The sequence below is a fragment of the Gigantopelta aegis genome, chromosome 8 (assembly GCF_016097555.1).
Source record: "Gigantopelta aegis isolate Gae_Host chromosome 8, Gae_host_genome, whole genome shotgun sequence".
Lineage (NCBI taxonomy): Eukaryota > Metazoa > Mollusca > Gastropoda > Neomphalida > Peltospiridae > Gigantopelta > Gigantopelta aegis.
In genome coordinates this window covers 68,152,462-68,174,557 of record NC_054706.1, presented here as the reverse complement: position 1 = coordinate 68,174,557, position 22,096 = coordinate 68,152,462, and the positions used below count along the sequence as shown (strand labels likewise).

Below are 22,096 nucleotides of genomic sequence, written 5' to 3'. Positions count from 1 at the left end.
CATTACTTCATTTTGTAATGTATATTTCAAGTAATAGTTTCAGTAGTGGTATTACACTTAAAGCAATATTTTCAGCTTATGATATCATAATTCAACTAATGCTTCCAGTTTGTGATATCATACGACAGGCAATGCTTCCAGTCTGTGATATTATACTTCAAAACATGCTTCCAGTTTGTGATATCATACGACAAGTAATATTTCAACCGAGAGTATGGTATCATACTTCAAGCAATGCTTCCAGATTGTGATATCATATTTCAAGCAATGCTTCAAGATTGTGATATCATACTTCAAAACATGCTTTAAGGTTGTGATATCATACTTGAAGCACCGCTTCCGGTTTGTGATATCATACTTCATAAAACACTTCAAGTTTGTGATACAATACTTCAAAACATGCTTTAAGTTTGTGATATGATACTTTAGGCAATGTTTCCAGTTTGTGATATGATACTTCAAAAAATAAACATTTCCAGTTTGTGATATACTTCAACCAATACTTCCAGTCTGTAATACCATACTTCAAGAAATGCTTCCAGTTTGTGATATGATACTTCAAGCAATACTTCCATCTTGAAATATAATTGTTATAAGAACCTAGTACTTTATAACGAATCCAAAACCACCTTGACTTCTCTGAATTAGTCTAGTCAATCAATCAACCATTTGACTTGTGCTTACATCGACTGAAGGTTCTAGCACGTCTGTCTTGGGCACATTCTTCGAAGTATTCAGCGGATATGCCCAAGACAGGTTCTGTATTAGCCGAGGGATAACATTAGCAATGTGTTCCTTAGTCTCCACAGTCCGATCACCCGGAGTTGGTGTGTTCTACTAGACCGCCGTCACAGCTAACCCGTTACTCCTGGAGTTCGTGTGTTGTACTAGACCGCCGTCACCACTAACCCGTTACTCCCGGAGTTCGTGTGTTGTACTAGACCGCCGTCACCACTAACCCGTTACTCCCGGAGTTCGTGTGTTGTACTAGACCGCCGTCACAGCTAACCCGTTACTCCCGGAGTTCGCGTGTTCTACTAGACCGCCGTCACAGCTAACCCGTTACTCCCGGAGTTCGCGTGTTCTACTAGACCGCCGTCACCGCTAACCCGTTACTCCCGGAGTTCGCGTGTTCTACTAGACCGCCGTCACGGCTAACCCGTTACTCCTGGAGTTCGCGTGTTCTACTAGACCGCCGTCACCGCTAACCCGTTACTCCCGGAGTTCGCGTGTTCTACTAGACCGCCGTCACAGCTAACCCGTTACTCCTGGAGTTCGTGTGTTGTACTAGACCGCCGTCACCACTAACCCGTTACTCCCGGAGTTCGTGTGTTGTACTAGACCGCCGTCACCACTAACCCGTTACTCCCGGAGTTCATGTGTTGTACTAGACCGCCGTCACAGCTAACCCGTTACTCCCGGAGTTCGCGTGTTCTACTAGACCGCCGTCACCGCTAACCCGTTACTCCCGGAGTTCGTGTGTTGTACTAGACCGCCGTCACCGCTAACCCGTTACTCCCGGAGTTCGCGTGTTCTACTAGACCGCCGTCACCGCTAACCCGTTACTCCCGGAGTTCGCGTGTTCTACTAGACCGCCGTCACAGGAAACCCGTTACTCCCGGAGTTCGCGTGTTCTACTAGACCGCCGTCACCGCTAACCCGTTACTCCCGGAGTTCGCGTGTTCTACTAGACCGCCGTCACCGCTAACCCGTTACTCCCGGAGTTCGCGTGTTCTACTAGACCGCCGTCACCGCTAACCCGTTACTCCCGGAGTTCGCGTGTTCTACTAGACCGCCGTCACCGTTAACCCGTTACTCCCGGAGTTCGCGTGTTGTACTAGACCGCCGTCACAGGAAACCCGTTACTCCCGGAGTTCGCGTGTTGTACTAGACCGCCGTCACAGCTATCCCGTTACTCCCGGAGTCCATGTGTTGTACTAGACCGCCGTCACCGCTAACCCGTTACTCCCGGAGTTCGCGTGTTCTACTAGACCGCCGTCACCGTTAACCCGTTACTCCCGGAGTTCGCGTGTTGTACTAGACCGCCGTCACAGCTAACCCGTTACTCCCGGAGTTCGCGTGTTGTACTAGACCGCCGTCACAGGAAACCCGTTACTCCCGGAGTTCGCGTGTTGTACTAGACCGCCGTCACCGCTATCCCGTTACTCCCAGAGTTCATGTGTTGTACGTGCATCGTCGTGGTATACGTCCCATATGATTTGCCGTCGGCGACGTGCCGCGGTGTCATCTTGGGACATCCGAATATCGAGTAGATACCTGCAAAATAAAATAAAATATAGTAATCTATTACAGCAGATACATGGCGTAGCGAGGAGGGATGGGGGAAATACCGCCCTCCCGATTCAAACCCTTTTCTCCTTTTTTACTGTATTAAATCTTTTAAAATCAAACATACATACATAGTGTGGGTTGCCTTCCCCCCCCCCCCCCCCCCCCATATAACACCGTGGCTCACACACAAACAAACAAACAAATAACAAATAAACAAACATACAATTAAATTCTTTACACACACTAACTAAAACATTTGTTTTTCATGTTGGGGCAACTGCATCTTCGCTAGGTACGTGCCTAGGTTTTACTGCAAACGCAAATGCCGTTTGTCGGATAGTGTATGAAGCTACCAGAAGCTATACTGAGACAGGACAAAAAATAAAGGGCCGTTTAGGTGTGGTGGGCTCACTCCCCCTTCCCGCCTCCTATTTTTTAAAAATATATGTATAATTATATATAGCCTAGATATAATGTTGTTGTTTTCTCCCGTTGTAAATGAGATCACATGTTCATTGAACTGACGAGCTCATAAAAATGTGTGGACTGCCTGTTGTAAATATAAATATATTAGCCGATGCTATAGCTACTTTATCTTAAGATTATGACAAAGATGGCAGCGTTCACTAAGGTTTTATTTATGAAATTCATCTGTGTACGCATTAATTAGCACGATCTACGAATATAACAAAATAAGAACAATGACACAAGTGAGGCAGCTGGGAACCGAGTGTAAATTATTAATTATGTTTTTTAGTTTGGCGTCTAATTAATTATCCAGCTTTCCTTAATGTTTACTGATTCATTAGCTCTGGTGTTGTTTGACAGCTTATATTATAGGTTATTCTGACGTCACGTCAGGTTATTTTGAAGTCACGGCAGGAGAACATATCTCCGGTCAAAGTCATTATAAGACACGACGACAGCTAGGAATATACCTGATGTCCAAAAACAAATAAGGGATTACACCAACACTGGCACAAAGAATGACTGTGACAACAAATCCCTGTTTATCCTTCAATCACTACATGTATCGGCAAGATATGGTGACTAGATAAAAGTTCTATATCTTCGGTCACTGACCACTTATATAGTTTTTATGGGGGGGGGGGGGGGGGGGGCAGAGCTACTTTTACGCTAGTCATCTTCAGCAAAGGAATGGTATATTGTTCATAGCTAACGATTCTTCTATTTCCAGTTAACGGTTTTTATTTTTGAAAACAGTTTTTAACACATTTTTGGTTTTATAAATAAGAAATAAATTGTTATAATTTGAGAACTATGTTGTTTTGGTGTATAGATATTGTAGGCGACATGGGTATTCACCTGTGGACCTAGTACTCTGGGAAACATTACACTTGTGAAATATAACGAGTCATATCTTTAATTGTTTTTAAGTATTATGTAGGATAGCAGGACAAATAAAATAACCTGTTACTGTTTTAGGACATCGGCTTTATCCTGCTCAGGTCGAATGTCAGGACACCAACTCTGTTACTGTTTTAGGACATCGGCTTTATCCTGCTCAGGTCGAATGTCAGGACACCAACTCTGTTACTGACATTCGGCCCCACATTATTGACAAGCAATCCTAGATCACATCTGTATATGTTATGCAGACATAATGACGCTACTAGTGAAAGAAGGAAATGTTTTATTTAACGACGCACTCATCACATTTTATTTGCGGTTATATGGCGTCGGACATACGGTTAAGGACCACACACAGATATCGAGAGAGGAAACCCGCTGTAGCCACTTCATGGGCTACTCTTTTCGATTTGCAGCAATAAGAGGAAGGAAATGTTTTATTTAACGAAGCGCTCAACATCTTTTATTTACGGTTATATGGGGATGGACATATGGTTAAGGACCACACACAGATATTGAGAGAGGAAAATCGCTGTTGCCACTTCATAGGCTACTCTTTTCGATTAGCAGCAAGGGATTGTTTATATGCACCATCACACAGACAGGACAGTACATACCACGGCATTTGTTACACCAGTTGTGGGGCACTGGCTGGAACGAGAAATAGCCCAATGGGCCCACCGACGGGAATCGATCCCATATCGATCGCCCATCAGGCGGGCGCTGTAGCACTGAGCTATGTCCCGCCCCCGCTACTAGTGAATTACATCTGTATACGGGAGGCCTTTTGAACAGTTTCCGGTCGTTCTGTTCGCTTTTCCTCTGTCGATCTGCCCTATGACAGTCTTTATTGTAGTTACCCTATGCCGCATATTGCAAGGATGTTTTATTTTTTTATTATTATTTTCCGTTCAGGTACAGTCGACTACCGTGCACACATCGTGTTAAATAATGCGTACAAAGATGAATTCCATAAATAAAACCTCAATGGACGCGGTCATTTTTGTTACTTAACATAGAAGTCGCTATATACATGGCGGCCGTGTATATAACCTCGGCTAATGAGGGCTAGCCATTTACACAGCAGTCGTATTTTGGATGTTGCAGGATCCACGGATCTAAGGATCCAAGCATCATTATCTTAAAGCAGACAAAACACACTTTGTAATAATATTTACATGCCTTCTGTTATGTACAGAGATTATAGTTTACTACAGAGGTGAACGCTCAAAGAATTCCACATGTTATGAGTATCTTCATCTCGTGTGGGTAACCTTATTTGTAATGAACTGCACTGATTATTTCACAAGTTATCTGATCATGGGCTTTTTGAACAACCTTTTATGTTATAAATCCTGGCATGTTATGCGACCTTAGCGCAAATCCCAGTGGTATGGGCGCTCCATGTATATTTAGTTCCCGTTCTATCAAATTAAGCCAAATTACAGGGGAAACCATTTACACTTCCATGCTCATTAAAAGAATGTCCATCGCGGTGATTCGTTTAACGGACGTGGACCTCTCACGATACTGCGCCATATTTCTGGATCTGAAACTTAATTTCTTCCTTGAACTAATGATTAGTTTCGCACCTAGTGGTGACTAATGTATTTCTAGGAGTCACTGTCGACTACACACTCGCCCAGCAATCCCAGACTCAGAATCTGCCGGTCTTAAATTTGAACAAATGAAGGAAGAAAATGTTTCATTTAACGACGCACTCAACACATTTTATTTACTGATATAATATAATTATGGCATCAGACATATGGTTAAGGACCACACAAATATTGAGAGAGGAAACACGCTGTCGCCACTTCATGGGCTACTCTTTTCGATTAGCAGCAAGTGATCTTTTATATGCACCATCCCACAGACAGGAAAACACATACCACGGTATTTGATGTACCAGTCGTGGTGTACTGGCTGGAGCGAGACATAGCTCATTGGGCCCACTGACGGGGATCGATCCCAGACCGACCGCGCATCAAGCGAGTGCTTTACCACTGGGCTACGTCTCGCCTTCTTGAACAAATGCGTGCTTGTCTTCATTGCATATCGGGGCGAGACTTAGCTCAGTCGGTGGAGTGCTCGCTTGAGGTGCTTGCATCACAGGATATAACCACCTCGGTGGACCCATTAACTTGATTGGGGGGTTTTCTCGTTCCAACCAGTGCATCACAACTGGTCAAAGGCCGTGGTATGTGCTTGTTTGTCTGTGGGGAAAAGTGCATATAAAAGATCCCTTGCTGCATTAGGAAAAATGTAGCGGGTATCCTTTAATTACTACATGTGTCAGAATTAATAAATGTTTGACATCCAATAGCTGATGATTAATTAATCAACGTGCTCTAGTGGTGTCGTTAAACAAAAACCTTTTTCTTTAGAGATCTTGCTCTAAAAATAGAATTGAGGAGGATTATGGGAAGCCATTACTGACCATTGATATTTAATCGTTTTGAAGTACTTTTGTTTAATTCACATGCTAAGGCGAGCACAGAAATGGTATATACTTGAACTAGTCTAAGGGGAGTAACGGGAGCCAGAGTGACGGCTCCCCGTAACCGGCGATTTCTGCCCCAGACGATTCTGTAGAATCTAATTTTATGAAATCACAAAGTGTATATTGATGAGATTCGAACCCACAGCATCGATTCGCATGGTAGTGACTGTGATCTTTTTAGTCCTTGTTGATCAAGACGTTAAGGTACTCACAACTTGAATATTCTGACGCATGCCAAGTGTGCACAATAAGACAATGTCTTGCACTTCCATAAATAGCAGGACAAGCAAGAATACACCAGGTTTACAGAAATATCCGCAGCAACAAACTACGGTTTTCAAAAAGAAGTATCTTGCATGGCTAAGTTGTGAGTACCTTAACGTCCCATTTCATTTGATGGACTTGCCCGTACGGAGAGCATACTACACTTCTAGTTACAATTCAGGGCCGTACCCCTCTAAATTGCCCTGTTTAGTTCCATTGATAGATTTTACCGTCGACTGTACTAGCCTACAACACTTCTAGTTAAAATTTAGGTCCGTACCGAGCGATAAAACCAAATGCATCCACCCCCACCCCCATCCCCCAAATACACATTAAAAGCGAAAAAAACCGTAACCTGTTGAGATTAAAAGTGTCATTTTTGTTTAGCTGGAAGATATATATTATTATGTCCTGATTCTTCTTTACCCACCACTACCAGTGGCGGATCCAGAAAATCCATTTAGGGGGGCCCCAGTGACATGAGGGGGAATGCCAAGGGAACTTTGGGTGAGGTTTGGAGGGGGATCGTAAAACAAGTGAAAATTAATATATAATAAAATTATAACTATCGCAAAATTTAAGTCGGGGGGCCGGGCTCCTGCTCCCCCCCTCGATCCGCCTCTGACTTCCCTCTCCCACCCCACCCTTTCAACTCGCTATAGGTACGGCCCTGCGGCTTGTTGGAAAAGATCGCTTATTACTGAAACGCACATTTTCATAGCCAGCGCTGACATCAAAGGTATCATTGAAGTCTGCTACGCTCATTTTATTTAATTCATGCACTTTTCGTATCCCGGAGTGACGAACGAAAAAGAGCGAAAACAAACACTTTTTACTATTTATGTAATTATATCTTGTACGACTTCGACTGCAAATTGCACCGACAACCCCCTCAGATCTCGAGGGCAAATTGCGCCATTGCAGCGAACCAGTGGATTGTTACATTAGAGTAATAGGGTGCGATCTATTACTACTCGACTATATTTAAAATGGTATCTTTAGCGAGCGGAAGCGAACTAGATAACAATTTTAACGTAATACGAGTTCATTAAATTTCAATGGGCATCTAGATTTCAATCATTGCTTCTTGTTAAATGCATGATTTAGAAGTGTATGATTAAACTGTGCCATCACTTGCCACTCTGTTCGTTTGCCATCTCGTTTGACTAAGATGTAAAAACCCCACCAAAAACCCCACACAACACCACGTGCTTGTATTGGAATGTTAGCAGTGGGTGGTTTAAACTGTGTGGAAGCGACGTTTATAGGAGGGTTGAGTCATACTCCGAAGGACATATATTGGGAGAAAAAACAACCCAGGAACATTTTCATGACCAGGAGGGAAGTTTCGACCCCCAAAACCATGCCCCTGCACACGCGCCTGAAACAAATTATCATTACAAAGAACAACACAACAAAGCTGCAATCTTGCTATTAGTTTTTATTATATAAATAAACTGAACATTAAAAAAAAAAAAAAAAAAACGCGAATCTAATTTTCAACTGTATCACAGAATTTGGTTTTATTTAGGTGGTTATAAATGCCTCTTAACAATGCCACAAGTAACCACTGAACACTCACCGAAGTGGTCAGTCTAAACCCATAGCTAACAGCTGATGGGGTATAACAGGTGTGTCGCAGATAGCCACTCGAGACAAGCACATGTCGCGTTTGGAGAGACAAGGACTGGGGCGTGGAGGTGGATAGCGAACGCTGAACGACAGGAGGAATTGCCAGATTGGCAACAATAAGACAGTATTTAAAGGAGAGAAAAGAAAGGGGACGGACATGAGTCTTAACTCGGACTTGGAACTGTGTTGTCGCAGTGTTAAGGTGACGTCAATATCGAGTGCTTCGTACAATAATAGCCATGAGAATAATTGATTGCAGTACAACCGATGAAATAGTAACGTCTGTCTTGTCAATCGGCAATTAATTCTCGTGGCTATTCTCGTACGAGGAACTCGTATCGTGTAGCGCAACCTTTAGGCTAGACTCGACGATATTGGGACTACACCTCGACCCCTGCTATTCGTAATACCTTGTTTAAAGTTGTCGTTGAAGCCTGCATATATAAGTGGGTTGAGCGCGCTGTTGCAGTAGGCGAGGTACCTGGCGCTGAACTCGAAGTACCAGTACCACTTCCCGATCTGAAAAACACAGCCAGCCACAAGTGTAATCACAATGACTAATTGATGCATTTCTAAAATAATATCGATAATTGTCTACATTAGTTTTAACATACATGTAATTAAATAGACCTACATCATATTGAGGGGTATCATCAAGCTAAATATATGTGAACATTGTATATATTGAAGATATATTGTATAGAATGACAGACGTATTCGATCTAAATATCCTCAGCCAATGTTTTGTTCCATGGTGACTCCATCCTAGGGGCGTCGAGTAGGCTGAACCCTTTGTTACCCTGGTAACAACACAAAAAACACAAACAAACAAACAATTAAAAAAAAAAAATTATAATAATAATAATAATAATAATAATAATAAACAAAAACCGTCTCATGTTTAGTACGGTAATTGATATTGGCATATTCTTGATTTTGATAATGGTAATGTTTGAAATTCCACATTATCATCAGTTATAATAATTATTGGTCTGTAGTTGCAAATAGATGGGACAACCAAACGGAACAAAATAATAGGACCATATTAAAGAATGAGGGGTGGGAGGAATTAGTTGAAGAATTCAAAACCATTTCAGCAACAGCAAGTACAAATCAAAAATTTCAGTCGCTGCATATATATAATTTTATTATATAACATTTAGTGAAATATCATAAAATATTAGTGAAATAAAAGTGTTATCAGTCACTCAGTGACAATAACACATTTTAGAGTGAAAATTTCACTATTTCACTCTAAAATGTGTTATCGTCACTATAAGAAAGCCGGAACTATTTTGCTGCTGGCATTTTAAAAATAAAGGCAAATTGCCAAAAGTTATATAATAAATAGAAAATTCATGTTAATTGTCAAATATGATTTATATCTCGAATGAAGTTTGCAATCATTTCACACTCGTCGCGCAAGTGCGACTCGTGAGAAATGATTGCAAACTTCACTCGATGATATGTAAATCATATTTGACCAAAAAAAACCATGAGATATCCTCTATATATCAACGACACAAATAACCTAACACTCATAACAAGGTGATAAGCATTTCTTATCAGATGACGTAATATCCAATCGAATTTACGTACAGGTCCATTTGGTAATACAATAATTATTATCTAATTTTGGATACGCATTTTCATTCCCAGTCACGCTGTGCATGCAAGTCAGCCAAACTATGAATAATATTAAATCATATATAACAGACCAATCTTCAAACACAATTTCCCGTCCGTTTTTCATTTGCCTGTTAATGTTTGCAGTTCAATTATGAAAGAACTGCGAGTAAAGACGAAATTAAACTACATAACCAAATAAATCTCTAAGTGAATTTTAATGGAAATCATCCAGGATTTACAAAAGCCGTGGGTTGCACAGGATTCACATTAATCATACCCACAACACAACCACAAAAAGTTTCTTACAAATTCTAGTAAGTTCTAAACATTAGGATCCACTAACAATTGATTTTAGTCTAGGTATTATCTGGTTGGTTGGACAAACGTTTTCGCATTTTTCTTGCATTGGATGCCTCGTTTTCATACAGTAGTTGTATTCATGTGTGTGTGGTAGTGTACGAGACAATAGATCGGGGGGGGGGGGGGGGGGGGGGCAACTGTCCCCTAGTGCTGGAGCAACAAATTAAATTCGGACAACAACTATAGAGATATTCGGACAAAACCTTTCTACCATGTATTTACATCTTTCTAACCTCAAAATTAGTTGTAATCCATTTAAAAATGCGTAGTGACACGTTTCCAACTCTATATAGCTGTTTGTTAGTAATGCTAATATCAATAATATGAATAAATGTTGTTGTTTTTTATCCAGATTCGGGCATGCATGATTTGTGTTATATATACTAATATTCAAATTCAGTTGCTGGGCTAACCTACTTTAAAAAAAAAAAACATGTGGATTGCATAGGCATCGAAAAATGTTAGTAACTGGGTTGGAGCGCTGGAGTGGTTAATTCGCCTTTCAATTAAGAGAGTAAACTCATGTTCTAACCGGGTGTGAGGGGGTAGGGGCGGAGTGGTTAATTCGCCTTTCAATTAAGTGAGTAAACTCATGTTCTAACCGGGTGTGAGGGGGTAGGGGCGGAGTGGTTAATTCGCCTTTCAATTAAGAGAGTAAACTCATGTTCTAACCGGGTGTGAGGGGGTAGGGGCGGAGTGGTTAATTCGCCTTTCAATTAAGAGAGTAAACTCATGTTCTAACCGGGTGTGAGGGGGTAGGGGCGGAGTGGTTAATTCGCCTTTCAATTAAGAGAGTAAACTCATGTTCTAACCGGGTGTGAGGGGGTAGGGGCGGAGTGGTTAATTCGCCTTTCAATTAAGAGAGTAAACTCATGTTCTAACCGGGTGTGAGGGGGTAGGGGCGGAGTGGTTAATTCGCCTTTCAAGAGAGTAAGAACCGGGTGTGAGTAGGGGCGGAGTGGTTAATTCGCCTTTCAATTAAGAGAGTAAACTCATGTTTTAACCGGGTGTGAGGGGGTAGGGGCGGAGTGGTTAATTCGCCTTTCAATTAAGAGAGTAAACTCATGTTCTAACCGGGTGTGAGGGGGTAGGGGCGGAGTGGTTAATTCGCCTTTCAATTAAGAGAGTAAACTCATGTTCTAACCGGGTGTGAGGGGGTAGGGGCGGAGTGGTTAATTCGCCTTTCAATTAAGAGAGTAAACTCATGTTCTAACCGGGTGTGAGGGGGTAGGGGCGGAGTGGTTAATTCGCCTTTCAATTAAGAGAGTAAACTCATGTTCTAACCGGGTGTGAGGGGGTAGGGGCGGAGTGGTTAATTCGCCTTTCAATTAAGAGAGTAAACTCATGTTCTAACCGGGTGTGAGGGGGTAGGGGCGGAGTGGTTAATTCGCCTTTCAATTAAGAGAGTAAACTCATGTTCTAACCGGGTGTGAGGGGGTAGGGGCGGAGTGGTTAATTCGCCTTTCAATTAAGAGAGTAAACTCATGTTCTAACCGGGTGTGAGGGGGTAGGGGCGGAGTGGTTAATTCGCCTTTCAATTAAGAGAGTAAACTCATGTTCTAACCGGGTGTGAGGGGGTAGGGGCGGAGTGGTTAATTCGCCTTTCAATTAAGAGAGTAAACTCATGTTCTAACCGGGTGTGAGGGGGTAGGGGCGGAGTGGTTAATTCGCCTTTCAAATAAGAGAGTAAACTCATGTTCTAACCGGGTGTGAGGGGGTAGGGGCGGAGTGGTTAATTCGCCTTTCAATTAAGAGAGTAAACTCATGTTCTAACCGGGTGTGAGGGGGTAGGGGCGGAGTGGTTAATTCGCCTTTCAATTAAGAGAGTAAACTCATGTTCTAACCGAGTGTGAGGGGGTAGGGGCGGAGTGGTTAATTCGCCTTTCAAATAAGAGAGGCCAATGCATATTGTAACCAGGGCTGGGGGGGGGGGGGGGGGGGGGGCGGAGTGGTTAATTCGTCTTTCAACTAAAAGAGGCCACCGCATATTCTAACCATCTCAAAGTCAGTGTTGGCTGAAGACAATGGCATTGCCTCCACCTTGTTGATAAGTGGTTAGCTTCAAAATATTGACTATTCCCACCTTCCCATTTCGATTCCGATGTTTCCGTTTCTAGGACAGCTCTACGGTGGTTTTACGTTTCTGACCGTGTAAAATAATCCGATTGTTTTGTTTTGTCATGAGTCGTGTACACACAAGCAGATAGAATTACCACCAAACTAGAAAGAGCAAACATCAATAGCGTAGCTTCTTTTGAAACTCTAACTAGATTAACTTCAAAACACTGCATGTCAAACTGTTCCAAATTGCATACACGTTGTAAGTTAACGCTCGTAAAACAATTACTGACTGCTGTTAAATGTCAGCCAACAAACAGTTGTTTAGTATTGGGTTAGCACGTTAGTCACGCACCTGCTTTGGTTTGTGCTGTCAAATGAATTCATTCAAGACGACTTTGTTACACAGTAGAGTTAAGATAAAAAAAAAAAAAAAAGAAGAGAAGAGAAGAATGGCCGTCGCATCGACAATCCAATATTTGCAGAAATTCAAGCCAGTATTGATATATACGAAGCTAGAATTCAATAAAACATGTCATTGCCCATTAAAATTGTCATCTTTTGTGTAGGTTGGAGATTGAGAGAGAGAGAGAGAGAGAGAGAGAGAGAGAGAGAGAGAGAGAGAGAGAGAGAGAGAGAGAGAGAGAGAGAGACAGAGAGACAGAGAGAGAGAGGTGGATAGGGGCGATGGAGGGTGGAAGGCATGAAAATGAAGAGAAAAAACACACACAATCGACAAAGTTCTAATGAAAAGGACGCTGATGGTGTGTCCATGTCGAGTTGATTGAATTCTTCGCCGAACGTAAGCGCGTGTCTATTGTTTGATTGGAAAGAACGGTTATGCAGCTTTTGGGACTGCCCCTCTCCCCCCCCCCCCCCCCCCCCCCCCCCCGGAGCCTTCCCCGGTTTCGGCCACACCGAAGTCCCCAATACGATGGGTGCCCCTAAGTAAAGCATATCCCCCTATTAACAAAACCTCCTTTGGCTGAAACCTAACCTCCTAGTCACCTGCCACCCCTATTTTGAGGGCTAATTAATATTTTTTTTTTTTTTTTTTTAAATATATTTATATTTAGGACTGCCCGATCTAAATTTGCGTTACAAATTGTTAGTTGTTTGCTGTATATTAAATATTGTTTGGGAAAATAACGCACAAAATTATTTATTGTAAAGTCCTTTTTCCCTGTTTGTTTAAATATTAAAATTGCCCCAGTAATTGTTCTGTCCCAGGTTGGACTACTGGCATCCGGTGGCCGAACCTGGGATAGACATGCTCGAAACCTTCGTGGTATAGGAGCATGTAAATACTTTATTGATTGATTGCAGCTTTTGTCCAAATACTATTCAACTGGCGACTGTAAACGTAATGACTGTTCTTATCAGCCGGCTCCTGACTGCGGCAACCCGCCTGTACCGGCTGGCTAATATCGTCCATTTTCTCCTTCGTCATCTTCTCCCGGTCATTGTCTGTGCTCATTTCCTAACAAATAGTAATGGAATGAAAAGACTGCGAGAAGCTCGCGACAGGTTAAAAAGTAACATAATAATTGAATCCGGAAAGGAAACAGGGGAATGTTTTGCTTGGCGACACCCCAGTATGTCGTATAGTTAGCGGCTGATGGGCGTTAAAGACATGCTAATTGTGACAAGTGGTCCAGAGACTTGAGAAGAAATCTGTCACCAATATACATGTACTATGTCTACTATTTATGAGGGGTCTATTGCTAGTATACGCACATTTCTAGACTGTATATTAGTATGCTAGTGTACCAGTTGTTGAGAAATGGTTGGAACGGAAAATAACTGATATAGGCGTACGGTCTCCCATTTTTGTAGGTGGGCTGACTGGTTTTTGTTCGAATTAAACAATATGCCCGAATCTGGATAACAACATTTATTCATATTATTAGCATTACTGCAAAACAGCTATATAGGTTTACAAACGAATCACTATGCATTTTACATGGATTACAACTAATATTGTGGGTAAAATGATGGAAATACATGGTGAAAAGGTTTCAGGCAAGCTCATATTGCCCGAATATCTCTGTCTTGTTTGAACGAATTTGAGGATTTGCTCCATCCGGAGGGTGGGGTGGGTGGGAGGGGCTGTCAGTTGCCCCTCGCCCCGTGTCTCGTACGCTTATGAAAACTGAAAGACTGAAAGGTGCAACGGTAACAATGGTCCAGATGACCCATCGCCCTGCTATGTTTATAATTAAGATTCAAGCTCAAGCACGCTGTCCTGTGAACACACTTTAACTATGTAGGCTATCTGTCTGGAAGTTAATATGAAGTAATAAATACGTTTAATGGAGAGAGAGAGAGAGAGAGAGAGAGAGAGAGAGAGAGAGAGAGAGAGAGAGAGAGAGAGAGAGAGAGAGAGAGAGACAAAGACAGAAAGACAGACATACAGACAGGTTGAGGGAGGTAAGTAGGTGCAGTATCTTTCCCAAATGAGCGGTTAAAACTGGTTCCTGATTGGAACTAGTACATAATTTAATAATTAAAATAGACACTTTATTAATCTATCCATGTAGTAAAACTGTTAACAGTGTCAAGCATCACATCAATAAACACACAGGATTCCCAGTGACCTAATTATTTCAAATTCCGTTTGGCGGTTGAAAGAACTGATACGATCTTAATTACTGTATGGAAAAACAATTATTGAGCTACAAAAATCATTACCATGACCCAAATGAATTGAATAAGCAGGTTTTATTGTCATTCTATCGTTAAGTATATTGTAATATTAATAATTAAAGAAGGCTCTTCACATAAACGTGTTACGGTTGCTACAAAGTAACCATAGTCCTTTCACCAGATATGAGTAGTGGTTCTTAATTAACTCTTCAGCGGAAGGTGCTATAACACGTCCGTACACCGACATTCTTTTTCTCCCATGATGCAAATCGCTGGTTTTACCTGTTACCGTTGTCATCTTCCCTTCGATGCTTGGTTGAAATTACAAATAAATAATACAGCACCACGGCATCAGAAGTAATTAACCTCAGCGACAGACATTATTAATGCCCATTGTAGTCGAGTTGCTTGAGTTAGAGATTTGTAGCAGTCGATTAACCTGATTTGTAAGAACACCTAACCGTGAACGATTTTCGAACACAGTATGTTGCTGCCTGTTTGGGTGACATCAGTTCAGTTCTCTGTTGATTTTGAGCTGATTTTCGAACAACACAGTATGTTGTTGCCTGGTTGGCTGACATCAGTTCAGTTCTCTGTTGATTTTGATCTGATTTTCGAACCACACAGTATGTTGTTGCCTGGTTGGTTGACATCAGTCCAGTTTTCTGTTGATTTTGATCTGATTTTCGAACCACACAGTATGTTGTTGCCTGGTTGGTTGACATCAGTCCAGTTTTCTCTCGATTTTGAGCTGAACAGCTCATTAGTACATCACAGATATATAATAACATGAGCAATGGTATATAGTACAAAACAATATCTAGATGAACATGGCTTACGTTAGGGTCAGACTACCAACTGGCAGAGAAAGGTTCGCCAACTTTCAACTCTCACGACTTCTACGATTGTCCAGTTGCTAGTCTGAGCGCTCTTACAACTCGATATTCGTCGTATACGAATTATACGACTGATTAGTCGGGAGTTGGGGAAATTAAAACGCAACCGTCGAATCTTCAAACTTCGTCATGACAGTTGACAGTCTGACCCTAGCATTTCGAAATGTCGTCAATGAAGAGGTGTGTTGTCAATATGATACCTTTTACTGTTAAAATGTTTTTGCAGATGTTCACTTTTTATAAAGTTAACAATAGCAAACATGTGATTCACGTGCCCGGATGACTCATTTTGATTAGGACTTGAGACATTAATAAAACGCTTACTTCTCCATGTCCTCAACATATTTTGCTTTTTTTTTACCTTCAGTCCTGTAAACACTTTACTCATGTCAAAACATATTATAATAAAACATTTAAAATACCGAATGAATCGGATTGTAAATTAGTGCCTCAAAACAGCTCAAAATGCATCTGAGAGCATCCAAATCCTTAGACTGACCTGTAAAAGTGTCTGTGATTTTTGTGTTAAACTGTTTAACCAGCAATACAGTTTAATGAATCAAAACGTCGTGTGATATAAAAATGAGGTTCTTTCGACACGATTCGATATATGTTCCTCGTGCTGGCAACCTTTGATGGTAACAAACGTGCAAGACATCATGAATATAATGAATACCGTTTTGCGAGAAGGGGTAAGATAATACGAGTGGTACTTACCGGTAATCTAGCTGACCGATGTTCGAGATACAAGAGGCAGACTTGAAATGGCAGCCAACACACAGCGAACACCGCCAGGATCATTAACAGCATGAGTATGACCTGAAACAGGAAATGTTTTATTTAACGACGCACTTCGCATATTTTATTTACGGTTACATAACGTCAGACATATGATTAAGAATCGCACATATATTGAGAGAGGAAATCCGCTGTCGTCACTTCATGGGCTACAATTTTTCAATTAGCAGCAAGGGATCTTTTATATGCACCACCCCACAGACAGGATAGTACATACCACGGCCTTTGATATGCCAGTCGTGGTGCACTGCCTGGAACGAGAAATATCCCAATGGGAAACAGAATCAAACAGAAAAATTTAGACCGACAGACAGATAGTTTATTAAAGTATCACCGCAATACAACAGAATAAAATGCAGCAAATACATCGAAGCAATATAAGTTATAAAATTGTAATGAATATACTAAGTTATGAGAAGCAAGTCGCAAACTGTATCTAAAAGACAAGCTTTTAAGAAAACAACCCAGTGTAGTACAGTTAAAAAATGGTAGGACAAATAAAACAATACAGTTAAAATATTATACATCGATCATCTCATAGTATATAAAAGAGATTTTAGATGTTTTAGATGCTTTGACAGGTTTTGGCAGATTTCGGGAAAGGACAAGATAAAAGACACGTTATGCATGTCGGGGCAGCCATCATAATTTTTAAACATTAGAAGATGTAACTCTTTTATATGTTGAGGGTATAATCCTTCAATCACAAAGCAAAACTTATCAAGATATTGTAAAACACGGCAAATCACCTCATGGATTTATTATCTTATTCCTATATGTAAAGTTTTATGGAAATCCGATGAGAGATGTAGAATGGTGACGTCATAATTTCTATTTTTAGTAGCCCTGACTTCGATCTTTGACACAGAGACGAAACAAGAACTCGTTCAATATATCATGATTCTATTCCTATATGTGAAGACTCGTAACAATCAGATGGTATATGAAGTCGGCAGAGCGGTGACGTTATTTGCCATGTATTTTGGCGATATGCAAGTTTGATACAGCCCATTAAACAACACCTATCAGATGTCTAACGCATGACATTTATCATGTTTCGTTTGTGCCCGTAAGTTCAAGAGACAATAGGTAAACCGCTATCAAATTCAAACTGTTACAGTACACAGTAAAACTATACACATTTCGGGTCATTATATTGAGGCATTGCGGAAAAAAAAGAGTCCAGAAATCAAATTTTCGTATTTCCTAACTTCAAGGGCTATAACGTTTTTCTAAAATAGGTAAATAGTCTCGAAAGTCAAACTTGATCGGTACAAAGCTATACACAAACTATCAGCTCAATATCTGTAGGCATTGCGAACAGTCCGGAAAACTATATTTGGGACAGACGGACGGACAGACAGAGGGACGGAAGCGAAACCTATGGTCCCCTCCGGTTGGATGAGCAGGAAGCTAATAAGGCAGAATACAAAAGTAGGGAACTGAAAAGTGAGAACGAAAACAGAATAGCGAAAATTAATTATAAACGCCTGCACAAATTCACTACAAAACAGTTGAATTATTTAAATTACCTCTTTGTGACATAAATCACTAAACGTTATTTGATCGTATACGAGTGGAACATACTGGTAGAAAGATAACTGGGTAAACTTTCAACGAAATACAAAGGAACTTTGCATTTGTGGTTCCATTTTAGCACAAAACAGAATACTATATTATATAAATTCTTTGGTGTCATAAAATATTTAATGTTGTATTGAAAAAACATGCATTTAACAACCTTTGCCATTAACCTTTGAAATCTTACAAAACAATTAACATTTTCTTAATGATATTTCTGAACAAGACAGTCAAAATGTCAATATCGTCACAGACAGACAGACGGACATACAGACAGTTTATTAGTCTCATCTCATTACAAAAGAATAAAATGCAGTATATACATGCAAGCAATATAAATAATAAAATTGTAAAGAGTCATTCTATACTAAGTTATGAGAGACTATTTGCTAAAAGTATCTAAAAACACAAACCAAGAAAACAATACAGTATAGTATAGGCGTGTATTTCCGCTCTAGGAAGTTTGCCACTTCCTTGCCAGCTGATACGTACGGCAGTTCCCCTTTATGCATTCATTCATTCATTCATTCATTCATTCATTCATAGTTATTTTCGTACTTGCATCCAATTAAGGTTCAATCACGCTGTCCTGGTTACACATTTCAGTTATCTGGGCTGTCTGTCCTGTACAGTGGGTTAGTGAGAGAGAAATTGGTGTAGCCTGACACCTACCCATTGAATCGTTAAACTCGCTCTGGGTGAGGGCCTGTACCGATAGGCGGACCCAGAACCTACCAGCCTTGTGTCCGATGATTTAACCACAACATCACTGAGGCCAGAACTCATTCACCCCAGCTGCATCAACTATAGAGTCAGTTTTTAATCACTAAAAAACGCTAATCTGGCATATTCTGTGGCAGTATATTAATAATCGGCAACATATTAAAAGTGCTGCTGTTGTTAATGACGACAATAAAAGAATCGGCAGTGAAATGTGAGCCGTTTTTATTGCGAGCACTGACCTCTCGTTCAACGGTTATGGCCGCTATTTCAGTCAGAAACAACTATGTAACAAAAACACGGAATCTACCATCAGGTAGACAAAGATTCCCGCTCCAATACAACAATAATCCAGTGTCTGACGTTAAATATCCTTCTTACACACCCGTTGGTGAGAACACCACACGTTATTTTTTTATAACACATGGTTGTTTACACATGTACGTATGTTAACAATTTCAAGACATACGACTGTCTGCTCCTATGTGCCATGATGACCAGGTTACCACTGCCATACATCCAATGAAAAAATACACGGTGGAAATCGATTACACTGTGACGTATAAATTTGACAATCATGGGTCTGTGACGTATAAATTTGACAATCATGGGTCTGTGACGCGTAAGTTAGCTACAAGTGCAACGGCTGTAAATAACTTTTAGTCGAAAAAGATGTTAAAATAGAATAATACATTCATGTCCGTTAGATACCATTTATCTCACAACTCGTTGTTTAATAGAATTGACCACAATTATTTTTTGGTTCATGCAAGTATGAACCGAAAAAACGATGTGCACACTGTATGACCCCGCGTAGTGGGTCATACAAAAATGCGTGGCTTAAAATTTTTTGGTTCATCGAGATATGAACGAAAAAAAGTAAGCACTTCTGGACCAATCAGATTGCCGTAAAGTGTATAGACGCAAAGAAAATTTTATTATAAACTTATCAAATTCGATTTCGCTCGTTAGTTACATTTTAAAACAACTCGTTTTGATATAAATGGTATCTAACGGCCACTCATGTATTATTCTCTATTTACAACGCGTTCACTGATAACATTTATTTTACATATTAATCACTAATACATAGACTATAGGAAGGAACCTGTCAGTACCTACATATATAACCTGAACATTGTTGAAAGGGGTGTTGTCGGGTTTCTTCACGTAGGGTGTGTGCGTGTGTGCGTGTGTGTGTGCGCACGTGCTTGCGTGTGTGTGTATTAGTGGTTAAAATGTTTGTTTTTCAGTGTTTTCGTTATAGAGTTATATCTGACAGAGAGAGAGAGAGAGAGAGAGAGAGAGAGAGAGAGAGAGAGAGAGAGAGAGAGAGAGAGAGAGAGAGAGAGAGAGAGAGAGAGAGAGAGTACTTGGGCAGGTTCTGGCCGAGTTGGTAGAGCGCTTGTCTTGTGACGCAGCATGGAATCCTTTCAGTGGACCCATTATCGGATTGTTGGTTTGACCCATCTCGACCAGTGCGCCATGACTGGTATATCGAAGGGCATGGTATGTGTTGGTGGCGTTAAACAAAAACAAACTAAACTTTGACGCACAACTGCCAACATTCATGTGTGTCAATTTCATTATACACCTATGAGCTTTTCTATTCTTTAACAAAAAAAACACACAAAAAAACACAACAAAAAAACCCTCATGTACTTTAACTCAACTGTTTATTAATTCGTCACACGTGTTCCTTTGATTATGGCGTGTACTTTGATCTTAAGTTGTCTGTTTCTCGCGAACCTCGGGGCGTGTTCTCAGATACGAATCTCACTGGCAAGTAGTTCAAACTGCTTCAGCCCAACAACATTAATACTATAAATGCTATTGATTTTAACAAAAGCACAGTGACAATACATACCACTGCATTATATACCGAACAGAGGCGGCACGTAATTCTCGCTTGATTCGCGGTCAGTTTGGGATCAATCCCCGTCGGTGGGCCCATTGGGTTATTTCTCGTTCCAGCCAGTGCACCACGACTGGTGTAACAAAGGCCGTGGTATGTGTTATCCTTTCTGTGGGATGATGCATATGAAAAATCCCTTGCTACTAATGGAAAAAAAAATGTAGCGGGTTTCCTGTCTTAGACTATATGTCAACAATTACCAAATGTTTATCAAATACTTGGTAATTTTTTTACATCCAATAGCCGATGATTAATAAATCAATGTGTTCTAGTGGTGTCGTTAAATAAAACAAACTTTAACTTTATATACTGAGCAACAAAACAAAAGCAAATATGTTTTTAATAGTTTTTTTTCCATGATCCAGTTAATTCAGAAAGTAGACAGTCAAAATGGGCCTAAAATATTCAGACAATATTGATCATTTTAATAGATACAAAATCTAACATCTGGCATTCAAATTGAATTATTTAAAATAATTTAAAGGAAATCAAAATTACATTTTTGTTACTTTTATTGTTCAAAACGCCATCTAGTGAGTGTCCTGTATGTGCTCTTGTCTGAACAGGGTAAATTTAGACAAACAAGATACAGAAAGAAAAAAATTAAAGTTTGTTTTGTTTAACGACACCACTGGAGCATATTGATTTATTAAACACGACTATTGGATGTCAACCATTTGGACATTCTGCCAATTAGTCTTAGAGAGGAAACATATTTTTACAATTAGTAGCAGGGGATATGTTATATGCACCATCCCATAGACAGGATAGCACATACCACGACATTTGATATACCCATCGACGGGTATCGATCCTAAACTGACCGCGCATCAGCCGTGCGCTTTGTCACTGGGCTACATCCCTCCCCGTGGACTGTCAAATCCTACAGACGGGATAGCACATACCATGGCCTTTGATATACCAGTCGTGGTGCACTGGCTGGAACTAGAAATAGCCCAGTGGGCACACCGACGGGGATCGATCCTAGACCGACCTCGCATCGAGCTAGCACTTTACCACCAGGCTACGTTCGTCCCCAGGCAGAGAAAGAAGCAATTAAACTAAACACGCGAACACAAAACAAACAGTGAGGAAATTTAGCGTCGTTCAGCCAGACCGAGTGTAAGAACGTCCGCTAGACTGGTTTATGCGCTTTACGATAAACCAAATGGCAACATCGGCAACCAATCAAGTAGTTCGCAAACGGTAACAAAACGTTCACCGACTGAACTTAGGGTTGGTTTTGAAGATTCCATGTGTGGGGGAGGGAAGGGTATGTGTGTATGTGTGTGTGTGGCTATTCCATAATCATTTCAACTGAGCTGGGTTCTGCAATCAATCCACTCGAAGCGGAAGAAAGTGAACGCAGACGTGAGTTCTGCTGGTTTTTGTCATGGTCATATGTCACGGCTTTACATAATTTAGAATAAG

At 40.8% G+C, this 22,096-nt stretch overlaps 1 protein-coding gene across 1 annotated transcript in view; it reads right to left on the bottom strand.

Annotated features, from left to right (window-relative positions):
• Window positions 1-260: 260 nt before the first annotated feature.
• Window positions 261-22,096, bottom strand: part of LOC121379792 (substance-P receptor-like) — a 62,075-nt gene continuing 40,239 nt past the window's right edge. The window contains exons 3-5 of the mRNA XM_041508444.1: window positions 16,369-16,470; window positions 8,473-8,581; window positions 261-2,277 (exon numbers count right to left, since the gene is read on the bottom strand). Of these exons, the coding sequence (XP_041364378.1) occupies window positions 2,138-2,277; window positions 8,473-8,581; window positions 16,369-16,470 (351 nt within the window). The 3' untranslated portion in view covers window positions 261-2,137. The remainder of the gene's footprint in view (window positions 2,278-8,472; window positions 8,582-16,368; window positions 16,471-22,096) is intronic.